We start from the raw sequence: 16,428 nt of genomic DNA, 5'->3' as shown, positions 1-16,428 counted from the left end.
ACACCAAATCATTGAACAACACAACATTGAACATATAACCACGAAAACTGAAAATGCCGAAAGCTGAGAACAGCAATTTGTTTCCCTGGGAAAAAAAATCGCTATTCCAGCAAAAAACATGATACACACAAACACTACAAACAATGTCTAGTGTGGGGCAGCTTCACCCCCACACCCCTCCTACTTAAATATACCAACTCCGAGATCACACCACAGTGGAGGAAATAGCAAAGCCATGGAAATGGCCCACCAAATACTTTCCTGGGAGAGAATTCGATGTTCCGAGGCTTCGCTGTTTTCAGTTTTTGCGGTTATGAGTTCGATGTTGTGTTGTTCGATGTTTTGGTGTTTCGAGCATGTGATATACACCCAGCAAAACAGACACTGGTAGTGACTATCTTTATGTGGAATTTGTCTTCTACACTGGCACTTGACCTTTTTGGATGACGTAACCTCACTGAAAAAACAGTACAAAAAATATATAAACGAAAACCCCAATGGGGCACTTACCTAAAACTCTTGTATCCAGCAAATGATTATAGATGGTGTTCTGACTGATGGCAGTGAAGTTCTGAGGATGGTATGTGCAGACATCACTTTTATGGCCTATACCATCTGCTGGCCTACGTGCGATGTCCCATGTACCTTGCAGTGGATTAAGTCTTTTGTATATTGGCTGAACATCGGGACTGCCTTTGGCAATGAATCCCTTGTTAAGAATATAGCAATACAAGAATAGAAGGACATCTAACACATACATGCTGTAGTGGAACTAAATTATTATCAAAGTGGGGGGAACCATGGGGGGGCATACAGGGTAAGAACAGGCACAGGGACTGTGGTGTGTGTATGTGTGTTCATGTTTGTGTACTTGTATGCAGTGGCATTTGCCCCAAGTCATCACACACATACACACACACACACACACATACACACACACACACACACACACACACACACACACACACACACACACACACAAAAGCAGGTTATGACTGCAATATGCAGATCAGCAATGATCTTCACATTGCTGTAGTAAATGCAATTCAGAGACATGCAAATTAGATGTTGATAATGACGCTTTACCTCATCGCCGCTAACATGTCTCTGAATAACAAATCGGCAAGTCGTGAGAGAAGGGCCTTTCTACCATGAGCTACACACATTAATGTATTCCCGGGAGTAGTCCTATATAAACTGTAAACACATGGTGGCAAGTTGTAAGCTGGGAAAAAGCAACAAAATACAATAGGATGTGCTTTACACAGTGCTATAACTGTCTCTATCCCAAGAAATGTTTCCTACTTTTCTCCAAAGCCTTCTGCCAAAAAAGAAAACAGAAGAAACAGAAATGCTTTCAAAAATATTTATTTATTTTAGATCAAAATCAGTGCTGTGTTTGTAATAAAATATAAAAGGCACTTAAGTCATTGAAAAGTGTCACCATTATTTTGGTAAGACTCTTCACTGAGGGGCAAAGGCTCTTCCTGAAATAGCTGTTGCCTCTCATGATATTATAGTTCTTTGGAAATTGTTAACAGTTAAATAAAAAGTGCTAACTCATAAACATAAAACTTTATTCATCAATGGCACTAGGATGCACAGATTTTTACCAAATCCAGCCCAGAAGACATGGAGCATAAGAAGAGATGAAATGGCAGTTTTAAATTTTAGTTGAAAACTAAAATTAGCAAAGAAAGGTACAAATTACCTCACATTCTGTTGCTCTAGCCAGTTTTCCATACTTTATCCTCTTAGAGGCAAACCAACAATTTCAAGCATCAAAGGTCTGTCAGTTAGAGCAGAGAACTAAAAGCTGTTAGTTAGCCACTTCCCATGCCCCTGCTATAGCTAAAGAGTTTAATTCCTTCCACTTTCATTTGCCTACTGTGCGATTCTGAGCAAGTCACTTCACAGACAGGGCTCCTGGGTCACCCCCCCTGAAAAGGGAAATTTGTCCAGTGGGCTTTCCCAGCCTACAAATACGTAAAATAAATTTATAGTCCAAAAGTGGCTTTAAATCTCTGTTCAAAATACATTTCTGTCCATCTAGAAACAACAGATTAACCGGTACATATTTCTGTTTTGGATTCCATCAGGGAGCTTCTAACAGTTACTGCACATCCCTGATTCCTTTTAAATGTATGCACGCACATGTATTTCGTTTTGGACTGGTGGTGTGATCTCAGTCCAGGTCTTAACCTTGTCTTATATGGCCAGAGTTCACTGAGCTATGGCTCAGCACTTCAGTATTAGTGGCGAGAAGCAGATGAGTGCAAAACCTGACAGAAGCACAGAAAGTAACATGCCAACCCTTGAAATTAAGTGGATTGAAAGTAGCCATAAAGTAATAGACAAGATAGCTACAGATGCAAAATGGAAGGAGATAAAAAAAAGCCTCAATCCACTATCTCAGTCTAAAGCATCCTGCAAACACGACAAACCTTGGGGAGATACTTATGTAAAAAGAAGAGGGGAAATACCAGTTACATAAAATCAGCGAGCAGCCTAAAAACAAAGCAATAAAAGTAAAGACATTTCTTGGTTTTACAGTATTTCAGCTCTCATTTTTTTTTTTACAAAATGGGCATCTGGATGAAGTAAAATAAAAGGGCAGTATTCAAATTAAATTCAGCAACTGTTACTGTTTACATCTAGCTGTAGCCTAAACAGTACTGACACTTGGCAAAAACTCCATGCATATACAAGTTAAAGCAATAAAGCCAACAAGTACTACAAAGGTTCAGCTTTCAAAGGTCAAATACATTCAATACATCATATTCATGCATCAAGTTCCAAACCCAAACCACTGTTAAAGTTGTGGTAACAAAACCCCAGATGTAAAGACAAATGTGGCAGAAAAGTGCTAACATAATAAAATATGAATACTGATCAAGTAAAATATGCATTGCAAATGCAGATTACCTGTATTGGACACAGAAATATTTCTTAAAGTATTTCAAAGATTAACCCAAGGCCAAAAATATATACAACGATGGGAATTTTTTTGGCAAGTTTGTTGAACAAAACATAGATTAACAGAGCACCAGCCTAGACAGCTCAAATGTTTCCTCCAAATGGAAACAAACACTAAATATGAGGATCTTCCTGTTTACAATACTACATTGTCATTCACAAAATGGTAATATCAATGAAAACATTAACCTAAAAACAAAATACCCATCAGTGTAAAATCCTTTCAATCAATTGTTTCAAGGTCTGTCAATAAAAAAGCAACATGTGAAATATTTAAGTACATATATTAACTGATTCACAGTGCAGACTACTCTCAAAATATTCTGTTTATCTGATTTATACTTTCAATGTTGCTTGTACATACTAAGCTAGCCTCCCACTGGCTTGATGGTCTGACTACAGATTAACAGAGGGATGCAAGCATGAACCTGAAATTGTGATGTGATTTTTAAATCAACTCTACAAAAGAAATGTTCTCTAATGGCTGTAGGAAGGACTTTCCCCAACTGAGTGTCACTGCAAATAATTTAGACAAGAGAATTCCTAGTCTACTTTGACCAGCAACCAGCCATCTAAGTGGAGAAACCTTCTAAGCCAAGACTAAGGATAGCCATGCATTCATTATGCTTACTGACACCATCTAGAAATATCTTCCTGGTGAATTGCTGCTTTCTTTCTCATAAATAAAAGGACACGTTTAAGAGAGAAGGTAACAGGAGGATTATACACATCCTCCGTAGTGGAAAGAGCCTTTCCCTCTTCTGAAGGTTCTTAAAAATTTCCTGCAATGACTACTGGAAAAGCTTATCACCCCTGGAGTGGAGATTCCAGGACAATCTAATGTGAATTCCTCTTGATATGGACAGAACCTGAGTCACAATGCTCTGCAGAGGTAGATATCATGGCAGCAACCCCAGCCATTGAATATGCAGTGTCATAGGCACAATGACTCACACGTATTATGGGCTTCCCTGCAGTGTACTGCTCATCTGAATGTGAAAGGGAAGTAATTTTCTTTGAGGCTTGGTCAAGTACAAAAGTCTGAAAACAAGAAGCAATCAGCAGACATTTAAGAACTCACACTCACAAAATGGCAGAAGAATGAATCACTGCTTACAGACTTAAACTGGCAGAAAAAAAAACTTTTTGCCAGAGTTGTCCAAAGATTTTCTGAATAAGTAAAGTATGGTCAGGTGCTAGGTTTTTGCAAACATATGCTTGTCAGGACAGATAATAGAGTCATCTACTCTGGGATACCTGCTGAGAAAAGAAGATCATTCAGCCAGAGGGGTTGTACACATAATTTGACTTTTTATGAGTTTTAAACCCAAAAATTGCCAGGCTGCAAACATGGCATCACAAAACAAGAGGATCTAAGGTAATGGGAACCTGGGGTACCTCTTTACTGAAGGGCAAATACTTAGAGCTACACCTGCAGAAAATGGAGCCCTGACTATGCAGAAGGAAATAAGGGCCCAAGAAGCACAATTTGTCAATCTATTTACGTTTCCCTCTCTTGCCTACTAGACTCCCTGGCTGGTAGTGGCTGCTCACAAGGCTGTAATATGAGTTGGGTACAACACACAAGCGTGGATAGATGAAGTGGACTGGGTGCTTGAGGCATTAGCTGGAAAAGAAAAGAGTGCAATGAAAGGTTTGTTCACCTACCTCCAGGGAAGGAATAGAGACAACTTCACTGAATGCTCACTTCCTGGTATAAGCCAGGGAGGTGACTACAGAAAGTGCATCAGAAATGCAAAGGGGAGGGAGACCGGCAAGTAGAACTACAGGAAAAGATAGCCATTCCAGACTGAATTTCATGAGTTAACAAGATTTTTTGAATGGTTATGTAGTCTGGAATGGGAAGATCACTCAGTCAATCACCAGTATTTGGACCCTCCTTATCTTATGAAGTGGTGATACTGGAGGATTCCAAGGGGAAACAGAGAGTTTCCTTCAATAACTGGCTGGAGGATCAGCTGCAACTCCCTTCTTGAACACAGGCAGACAGATTGCATATGCCACGTTAGCCTGTCCAGTTCAGATGGGGCTATCAAACAGAATGTTCAGTGGGGATGCATGAATCAAGGGCAGCACTAACACATGAAAGGATAGTGCAGGCCCTAAAGTTGAGATTTCAGATGTCTGCTAAAGCATGCTGTCACATACCCATTTAAATATTTTCCACCATGCATGATTGTCAGGTGTGAATTCATACTGAGAAAATGTTATGGGAACTCAAAGTCCTGTTTCCTTGTTTGGCTGATGGATTTCAACTTGCCCTGGTGAATGTGTTCTGACAGCACCTATGTCACAAGTCTCAATTCCAAGACTTGGTGCGGGGGAACATGGACATTTCTTCTATTGACCATAAATGGGGCAGTGACATCTCACTTGGGTGAGTAATCAAATGTCGCTGTATATTGAACAGCAGCAAGTTCCAGGCTAGACCTGCAAGCTGGGTCTCTCATCTTCACTGTCTTTGCTTTATTCTGGGTTATACAGAGGAGTCTTGTAAGTCAGTCAGTCCCTTTCACTATTACTCTCCCTTCACAGCTAAACACTGGGCACTGATGGAGGCCTCAGGCTTCTTTCTTTGGTGGTTGTGAGTTGAAGGATTAAAATGTTGGCACTAGCTCAGCTGACATCATGCTCTGTTCCCACATAAAATATGTCTGTGGTGGTCCTGACTTACCATTTAGCAACTACAGGTACAACTGGGTGGAGATCTGAATCTAAGACTAGGAGATCCTGAGGTTAAATTCAATCCTTAGTCTTAGCACTGGGATGCTATGCATGATTCACAGGTGTCTCCACGCCAAACATGGCAGCTTAGCCATGTAAGAGGCAAAATAAGCAAACACCTTAATGTTTCTAACACTGCAGACAGCTCTTTGATATACGAGTCTAGTCTGCAGTGTGTTGCAACAAAAGGATGTTTATAGCACAAAATTAAACAAAATCTGCAGCAGTGTCCTTAAAAAAAGTACTCATAATTTGTTTCTATCTCCCCACATATGCCACATACAAAAGTAGCAGTTGTGTGGTAAAAGTTAATTAATACAGTGTGTCTGTATAGTACAACACATCAAAACAAATCAAGTGCTTCTGCTTCTGGAAGGCATTTTGATTTTGCCTTAGTCTGGTGAATGCTGGTTTACTACAAAAAGGCCTAAACATCTTAAACAGAAGTCCATGCAGATTCAACTACTCGTGAAGGTACATGGATACAGACACATGACACATAAGACATAAGTACATTATTTAAATACATACACAATTTTATGCTTAAAGCATAAAAGTTGCCTCTTTCAAACAACAGGCCAGTGAGTCTAGTTATCTATACTAAACAACTTATATGGTCATTCACTACACAGCACAGCTGAACATTTAAAATAATAAAAGCCTCCTCTTCCATGTGACAAGCAAGTCTGAAAATAAATAGGAAGAACTATGACAGACCCTTCTGGTACTAACTGCAACTAAAAAGTAATGATATTGCACATAAATTACAATTTTAGAACATTTTCATGAAATTCTCTTATGTCTTCAAAATTCTTACTATTTAAAAAGACTACATGAATTTTTCTACATCTATTTCAATTTTATCTACATAAAAATAAATCACACTTCTGTGTCCATTTTCACAAAAGCAGAACCATTATAAAAATAACTGTGGTACTATGCAATCATTATATACAAAACTGCAAATACATGTTTTAAGACTGCCACATACGAAAATGCCAAACTGTAAACATCCTAAAAGTACAGATATGTGAGTATACTCACCATAATAAATGCTCAAATACAAAATAATTGCTGTATGAATCATAATGTGGACAGAAAAACAGCCAAAGGAGGACATCTGTTCCTGGACAAATTTTTTTAGTACTCAGATATCCTAGAAGGTGCAGAAATTCAAGCTTAAGTTGACTCTCTTAGAGGGGGTCTGGCAATAAGTCAGCGTTCCACTCTCTTACTCTGATCTTTTTTACACTGTCACAGGAATAAAACAAACAGAAAATTATGAAAAAGCAAACTCTACCGTAATGTGCAAGAACAGTGAAATCTATGTTACTACATGGATACAATGTAAAAATGAGGGAACACAGTAAAATAAAAAAAAAAACTATAATAAAAATAAGGTGATAGGGGAGCCTGTCTTGGAGCAATGATCCTATACAACACCACCTACTGATATGATGGCTATGCTCAAACAAATTGTGCTATGTACTACATAAAGATCAGAGCTTCCAGAATCATGGGTGGTAGAGTACCATGCAGTTCACCTTCAGCTAAACAAATGGGTGGAAGGTTCACAACATAATGATTAACATAAATGTAAGTTTAAGCTGCAGCTGAACACACATCCTGAGGAATTTTTTTTTTTTTGAAGGAAGAAAAAGAAAACAGCCTTTATCTGGTAAAATGGGTAATAAATTCCCCGTTCAATGGTTTGTTATGTTTTTCTTAACAAAATAAAATGCATTTAACAAGTCATTTGGAAAAGTTTCACTTAGTAATTAGATGATCCATAAAGAAAAAACTGTTGAAGTTCTCACAGAAGTGAATTTCTTTCTATAAAGTACTTGGAAAGATTCCCTTAAAAAGTACTACCTTCCCTTTATTCTATTGGTTTAAGATGAACAACGGTAGTCGGAGAGAATGCTTAAATGAAAAATCTGAAATCACTTTGGGCAAAGAAGAAAAACTAGTAGTCAAGGAGACCTACCTTTAAGGAAAATGTATACGGTTCCTTGCAAAGCAAAGCTTGCAACTCTACATGAATTGCTACTTCAACACACAAAAAAAGGCTCTCCAGTAAAACTGCTTTGATACTTATGCGAAATGGTTTAATTTTCTAGCATAAAAATTCAGACACTACATACAATAGCAATTGAGGGTATCTTTAAGGTTTCAGACCAAGGTTCCCCTCTGTAACAATTTCACAGCTACGTAGAAGCCAGTGGTACAATAAACAGAAAAACACGAAGAAACGGCTGACAAGAGAACTTTCACTGAAGTGTGGTGCATCTCTCTAATAAACATGGTGCAACATACTAGAGTGTTTTTGGAACAGAGACAGCAAAAAATCTAAATTCTTGTCCCTGCACCAAAAAGACAATATATCTAACTTGGATATGACTTTCTAATTGTAGATCTTATAGCTTCTGTCAAGATATATGACATTCCTGGAAAAGAATGCTGATTAATACGAATAAACTTGAGATCTTGCATGCTGTTAGGTTTAGTGACTTTAGGCAGGGATGGAATACTATGTCCTCTTGCTGAATCAGAAGATTCACCTGAAATGTTAAAAAAAAAAAAAAGCTGAGCAACAGACATATAGAATAGAACAAGTCACAAATGCCTTGGTCTCAGTGAAGTTACAAGAAAGAGATGGAGCTTGTTTTACCTTCATGAACATCTTAAAAATCGGAAACATGGGAAGAAATATAGAGAGAAGGGTTTGATTCAAAGTATGGAGAAAGGTATTTATTAGCCAGGCTTTTTTATGAGGTAGCTAGGAATACAACAGTGGTAGACAATTATTCAAATTAAATTAAAAACAGTTCTACATTAGGAGGAACCTACAAATTGCTGATCATAACTATGAAAAAAATGAGTAACTTCCAATAGTGAGAAAATAGATTTTTCTCCTCAGGGAATCGTGCAGCATCCTGATGAAAATGAACAGAAAGAATCAACAATAAAAGAGAGCCAACAGATGTGCTTGCTCCCAAATTGTCACTGAGAAGCTGTTAAACGGTCTGTGAATTAGTACCTCCCATGTACACATTGTTGCACTACCACTTAAATAATATGGAGGACTGTTGATTTCACAGCTGACTTTGAAAATTGATAGGGCTTCTAAGTGAGGTGCTGAGGCTTTATGTCCTGGTATCATAACCCATGAGCTGTGACTTCTTGAAAATGTGTCCTCAAACAAGGGGCAGTATGGGTCATATTTATCTGGTCTGAGAACAGGGGAACAAAAAGAAGACTTGCATGACTGCATTCTGTGTGGATCACAAAGAACTCAAGACCATCCAAAACTAACTCAAAACACAAACCACCCTGGTGGAATCCAAAATTATAGAGGTTGTACAACAAAAGAAAAAAGGTCATAGCTAAAATTAGGAAAGGTAACACCAAAAATGATAAAAACTCTCTTGTCAAACTGAACAGGCAACTAAGAATAATATTTCAGTTCAACAAAGCAAATTTTGAGGTAAAGATAACATCCCAAGCCAAGGACAACCATAAGGCCTTTTTTAGCTATGTCCCAAAACTCAAAGACAGCACACAACAGTTTGATGAACTGTTGATAAATGGAGCCACATTCACAGAACCGAGAATATAGCAAATCTTCTGGCTGACAAATTCAGCACCAACTTTATCCCTCACCCCAAGCTGTCCCCTCCCTCCAGAAAATACCATCTAACATAATCCCTCCAACTATCAGGAGGGAGAGCAGGTCTTAGATGTGGTCTCTAAGGCCGAGAATACAGCTACAGTGGGCCCCGATAATATTCCAGGATGCATCCTAAATAGCCTGAAATATGACCTATCAGGACCACAGGTGTCACTATTCAATCATAGCCTCTGCACTGGCTTCATGTCACATGAATGGAAGACTGCAACGGTCATCCCTCTGTATAATGAGGGACCATCAATGGATCCCAGGAACTACAGACTCATTAGTCTGACTAGTTTCACATGCAAAGCCAGTTAAAGAATTATCATGGAAATGATTAACAATGCACTGGACCCAACCCAGTTTGGTTTCGTCAAAAGCAGTTAATGCTTACTGAGCCTAGTGAGAAGCTCAGCAAGGCAATAGATGAGGGCAAAAGGGTGTATACCGCCTACCTTGACCTGGCTAAGGTATTTGATGCAATACCCCACTTAGGCATTGTAAACAAACTCATGAAATGAGGCATAAGCCCCTATGTAACTCACTGGATAGTCATCTGGCTTACAAACAGGACCTCAAGTTAGGATTGGACAGACCACATCAACAAAGAGTCTAGTTACCAGTGGAGTCCCCCAGGGTTCTGTGCTGGGTCCTTTCCTCTTCAGCATCTATTTTTCAGAAGTCAAGGTCAATGTCAAGGGCCTCTGGCTTACCAAGTCTGCAGATGACTGCTAGCTAGGAGCAATCGTAGAACTACTCCCAAGATACTAACATCTCACAGGAAGGTCTAACACAAACATATGACTAGTGCCAAAACCACGGCTTAAAACTCATTGCCAAGAAATGCATAATAGTATCTTCTGGGAAGTTGGCCACCTGGGAAAACTACATCATCAATAAAACATCCATAAAAGTAGACACAGTAGGGAGGGATTTCAAGACTCACATAGATAGTAAACTGGCTTTTGATCAACATGTGTAAGGTTGTAAGAAAATCATTCTATGTCACTCAAATTATAAGTAAGAGCATGTCATCTAGGTCCATGAAAGTCATTGTGTAAATGTACTCAGCCATCATCAAACCCATCATTAAGTATAACGCCCCCCTCGGTATGCACCTGACCAGGCACATGCAAAAACTGGAATGTACACAGAGGTTCATCACAAAAAGAATATAGGGAGCAAACACAATGTCCTACATGGATTGCCTCAAAAACGTTTCTGTATAGTCTTTCCTACAGACTGCTGACAGGCAATTTATACCGGGCATAAAAGGCATCCTTGGATCTTGCTGTGATGGACCTTTTGTATATTTGCAAGTGAACAGCACCAGGACTATAAGATCTACGGATTTAAACTTCACTTGAGATTTAAACGGAACATGTTGGAAGGACAGGTATGTATCTCAGAGAATCCCCATTTACTGGAATAGATCTCCTATCCATGTGAGGCAGAGCCCTTCCCTAACCCTATTCAAGTGCAACCTGGACCAGTAGATAGGAAGTCAGAAATTCACCCCTGTTCTCACACCTATGTCTCTGATGGACAAAAGCATATGTTAAATCATGCCCTAAACATATACCCACTTAAAATAACGTCTAAGGCACAATAACTCATGGGGTACATTCGGGCTACATGGCTAAGCTTATAAAGGCCCCAGTGGTTGTTAGCTTAGTATACACCTATGAACCTAAAAGGGGGTAAGTCCCTCTACACCTGTATATTGCAACATTTGCTCATTACACTCCTCCTACTTAAATATTACAGTGTTGAGGTTACATACCCCACCCATGGGAAGAAGGAAATTTCTTCTTCCTCCAGGCTATGTGATCTTGCAATTAGAATACAATGTGAGACTTTAGTGGTCAATACTAAAAATTCATCCATCTGAAAGACAATGTTGTAACAGTCAACTTTTAAGGAAAAAATGCATACTCTGTGCATCATGCGGACACCATCTAGTTATCCAGTTGTTCATGGTGACCTCACATTATTGTTCTGAAAAAGTCAAATCTTCCATTAGAAACTGTGAACCAGTAAGTGATATCACTGGACTGGGTAAAATGCTATTACTTACTAGCTCCATAGAAAGATTTTTCATTCAGGAACAGTCCAGGTATTGCTGGTGTTCATTGTGTTGTCTGACTTTTCAGCTCACTCTTTACTCAGGTACTACCATTACTGCTTACACTGTTGCCTCCTTTTTTTTAATTTCTTACAGAATTATTATAACCTGGAGAGAAAAATCCTAAATATCTCTAGATGGGGATGCAAAACATCTGCCTCAGAGATATCATGATTGTCCTTTCCCATTTAATTTCAGAGGGAGACCCAAACAGCAGACCAGGATCCAAGGGAGTATTAAGAAACTTTTATTGAATCTAAAGTTAAGCCTGTTTCCTTAAAACATAGCCTGTACATAGAGCCACTGACCAAACTTGATTATACTAAAACCCAATCAGAAGCAATTTTGGACAGTTTAGAGTTGTCTTTAAAAGTGTATTAAATATCTTATAAAATGCTCTTAATATGTTTAATAATCTCACCCTATAATAGTCTCACACACACACACACACACACACACACACACACACACACACACACACACACACACACACACACACACACACACTCTGTCTCTGATGTGTAGTGTGAGCTGCATGTTTTTCACCCTAGCATTTTTCAAGTTTTCTTTTTTTAGCCAATTGGAAATACATGATGCAATGCACTTCCCTTTCTAGGGGCAAGTGGACCTTTTTGCACTGTGTTTAACTTCAGTGACTTAACTCCTGACGAAGGTCTCATGCCAGTTCGAAAGCACAAGTAACTGCAAAACATAAGCTGGTCGAAAAAATGTATTACATCACAAATGTGTTGCAGTGTCTTTGTGTTTTCTGCTAGTGGACCAACATGGCATTTCTTTATCTTTTTTCCTAAAAGGGTCTGTCAGACAACAGTTTTACAGTTAAAGTGGCAGAAGTACAACATCCTTTTATCTACCTTATCCTAACTCTGCTCTCTATATCAGCTGTAGACTGCCTAAACCTGTAGCTTTCTTGGACCCTTTCACTTAATTAGGTCAATCACTGTAGACTAATATTTTTTTTTTGCCTCACAAAATAGCTAGCAGTCCATCACAGTTCACAAGCATATCCAGATACTATTTATTTATTTATTATTTATTTATTGACTGGGAAAGTCAGATTGGGCCAAAAGACACCTGTTCAGCAAATGTCCTCGGAGAAAAGCTTCTGAATTACAGTGACAATATTATTTCTAATAAATTAGTCACAAGAACATTAAGATTATATATATGGTGAGGGAGTATCTTCACTGCATTATTAGCTTGTGAAAGTGTTAAATACAGAGACCGATAGATAAATTCATGCTAGTTCATCCAGATGGAGATGTGCCCTGACATAGTCAAGATTCCAACAGGAAAGTCTTTAGCCTTGTTTTGAAATCTTGGAGCTGTTGTTTTGCCTAATTGGAAAAGGAATTCTGTTCCAGGTTTTAAAGATGGAAATTGAGAGCAATGAATCACAACTTGGAAACTCTTTAAATGGAAGTCTCTGGCTGGAGTGTACTATTGCATGATTTGTTCTACAGATGGGCACTTGGTTGATTAAGATTTTGCAGACAGCTTTTAGTTGGATATATTTAAGGATATATTTAAAGTCATTTGACAATTCTATACATTGTGGTTGTTTTACTGCTTATGCAATAATGGATTCTGTTATTAAGATTAGCTGCAAACTAAGCGGTTTTGTTATTGCACTAGTCAAGTAGTCAAGTAGGGTCACTTCTGTGGAATGTAGTTTGATAAATATGTGAGCTGTGTACAGCAGATTTAGTGCAAGATATGCAGTAGAAATGGTTATGTGGGCGTGGTTGGTTTAACAGGGTTTTGCTTTTTATAAGCATTTTGATCTTCTGATGAACTTTTTTTTTAATTACCTGCTCCATGTGTGGCTTGAACTTTAATTTTTCATCTATGAAAAGTTCTGTATAAGGAATAATGCAGATGTTGGTGTTATTAATAGAGGTCAATAGGAACAGACTTTTATGTTGATAGTGAGTTTTGGTGTAAACATCATAAGTTTAGATTTTGGGGGGATTTAATAGTAGGTCAGACTGTTGTAGCTATGTTTCTACAGAGGTGAAAGATTGCTGAGTTACAGCTTTCTTTGGTATAATGTATTAATAAAAACTGACTGGATGCAGTATGTACATCATTAATGAAGATGTGAAACAGTAGGGGTCCTAAGACAATCCTGGGAGGAGTGCCAATAGTTATGGGCAGACTGGATGAGTTAGTATTTTGCCATTGTACATACAGTAATTTGGAAAATTCGTATGTGATCTACTTGCAGGTCTTGGTGCTACGGGAAGAAATCACAGACGCAGAAAAACCCAGACAGACAGAAGAAAGATACAAACTTTAATCAGAAGACAAACTGGCCAGGAAACTAACCAGAAAACCAAACACTGAAAAACTGATGATGTCCACAGTTATCAGATGTTCATAGGTTCATACTAGGCTATCTGCCCTAGGGCATTTATAAGCCTAGCCAGAGTGTGTATGGCTTTTGCCACCCATTTTAAATTAATTTTACTATGTCCTTTTTCGAGGTTAGTATACTGTGCCTCTGTCTAACAGTGACACAGAAGTGATACCCAGGGTAAACCTACGATCTCCCATCCACTCATCAAGATTCCTCTTGAAGAGAGTCAATGAGGGACTCTGCCTAACCTGGACTGGGATTTTATTCCAGAGTGAAGGGAGCCTCTGGGTTATGAATCTGTCCCTCCAGCATGTCCTATTTATTTCAGTGCTGAGGTTTAAGTCCCTCTAATGCTTACCTGGGGAAAGAGAATCCATTTCCCTGTGACTCTGAACTGGATAAAGTGAGTATTGAAAAATTAATAAACAGAACAATCCCCACACTTTATAAAACATGACAGATTTTTTTTTAATGTCTGGATGTTGAGAACAGGGTTACAGAGACACTGTTCTGATCATATCAACAAATAAGGGAATGCCAAAGGTTATAACCAAAAGACTAACAGGCAACTATAACAAAATCACGAAACATTGTTAAAGTGCTCCTTTGAAACTGTAATGCTTTCTCAAAGGATACCTCATCTGAGGAGCGTGAAAAGACATGCCATCTTCAGATTCTGTATCAAAACCATGGAAGATAACAGCTGATCCTTAAAGTACTTAAATTCCTCTTCAACCTCAGGTATTGAAGAAGCAGCGGGACATGGATGACAGCTAGATGCCTTTCTTTATATCCTAAGTAAAGTTGAACTGGACAGCTTAAACTGTACACCAGCAAAACATGCTTCTACGTACAGCAAAATACAGCTGTCAGCCTGGAAAATGTCTAATCCTCACATAAATTAATTAGTTAAGAAGTGGAAATCGGCTTGGGATTCCAAAACATCATTAATGAAGCTGGTACCTCTGACATCCAAACCTTGAAAATCATCAAAACTGATTTGTACCCCCCCACACACACACACACATACACACACCATTAGTACTCAAGCCAGCAAATCCTCCAGCTCCTGACCTTTGGAAATTCCTGTTGAATAGAAGGAGTGTCTAGTATTTATCTATACAAGAACAAGGAGTCATCCCTGGAGTAATCAAAATAGCTTCAGCTAAAAATGAAACTATAGCAAGTAGCTGGAGACTGACATCAGGATTAGGAAAGGTTTGCTTGATATAATAATTCACCATTTTCCGATACCTTTCAAAATAACTTGTTTAGAAAAGGAAAGTCCCAGAATAACAGAAGGCCTGAAGTAGATTTCAGTTTATGTCTACTTGGTAACAAGTCACTTCAATTGCTGGAGGTTGGACAGTCTCTCCTTGTATAACAGGCCTGTGCCTTGCAATTGCTGGTGTTAACCTTAACCCTGTGACAAACTAGAAGCATGCTCTACTTTTCGATTCATTTAGCTTTTAGGAGTCCTTTTGCTTCCTGTCATTTTATACCTTTATCTTTGTAAAATATCTCTAAATGTTTAGCCTCACATTTAGCTTTTCCAACAGCAGCAAAAGAATAAAAGGCAGAAACAGAGAGAGAAAAGAACAAACTCCCTCCAATCTTTAACCACCAAAGGTCTCACATTTAGTGTTCTACCTAGCATTTTCTTATTAAAATTAGCCTAATGTTTGCAATCATTAGGTCTGTGATAATCTCAAAGTAAAATTCACAATGAAATTGGAAATTTTTTAAGGGCAGTCGGCTACCCGTTAAGAGAATTTACCAGTTATTGTCTCTTGTGATAGTGTTAACAATTCAAACTACAATCCACTTAACATTCAGACAGAAAATACAGAAAAATAACTTTTGCATGTACCACTGCCAACACTGTCACTAGTGGAGAGACCGATGAAATTTGGAGAGCAAAAAAACTAAAAAGAACTGAGTAAAGTTGCATTATGCTATCTCATTTACAACCAGGTTTCCCCTAACAGCCACAGCTCAGTATTGCATCTCAGGGTGCCCACAAGGACATATGATTGCTGATAAGCTCAAGCAAAGAATTCACATTCATCTTTGTCTGTTGGCCCATCCATATTATGATTCATGTAGCAATGAACATTTTCAAGAACATCTGCCAGTTCATGAGGTTAAAAAAGACATTAAAAAAATTAAGACGTCTAAGAATAACATTTTATCTTGAGGACAAAGAAGTCACTGATACTTCTTGTCATTTAAGAGGTGACCATTATGATCAGTTTCATCCAGTTTTAGGTGACCATGGCCATATTTCTTAATGAGTGCTCCTGGGATTAGTGCCATTACAGCAATGGCAAGTAGTTTCAGAAGAGTAGTCCAAGAGAATATATCGTCCAGTGAAGTGATTTCTGAAAGAATGGAGCCAGTCTGCACACAGATGAAGTTGTATGGTATGAGACCTGAAAGAATAGGGCAAAAACAGGAATATGTGAGTAATAGGCCACAAAGAACAGCATATAATCATAAGGCAGCTACAATAACCAGAATGGTAATCTC

General features: G+C 38.4%; 1 protein-coding gene across 2 annotated transcripts in view; it reads right to left on the bottom strand.

Moving 5' to 3' along the window:
• Positions 1-1,352: 1,352 nt before the first annotated feature.
• TMEM41A (transmembrane protein 41A) overlaps positions 1,353-16,428 on the bottom strand; it is a 327,557-nt gene continuing 312,481 nt past the window's right edge. Inside the window, exon 5 of one of the 2 annotated variants that reach the window (XM_044075936.1) lies at positions 1,353-6,972. In XM_044075936.1, the coding sequence (XP_043931871.1) occupies positions 6,968-6,972 (5 nt within the window). In that variant the 3' untranslated portion in view covers positions 1,353-6,967. Of the gene's footprint in view, positions 6,973-15,812; positions 16,332-16,428 lie in introns of those variants that run through there. The other variant, XM_044075935.1, reaches the window with a different exon arrangement.

Source organism: Protopterus annectens, chromosome 6.part1 (assembly GCF_019279795.1).
Source record: "Protopterus annectens isolate FY-2018-M chromosome 6.part1, PAN1.0, whole genome shotgun sequence".
Classification (NCBI taxonomy): domain Eukaryota; kingdom Metazoa; phylum Chordata; order Ceratodontiformes; family Protopteridae; genus Protopterus; species Protopterus annectens.
The sequence above is the reverse complement of the archived record's forward strand: the minus strand, read 5'-3'. Positions and strand labels throughout refer to the sequence as shown.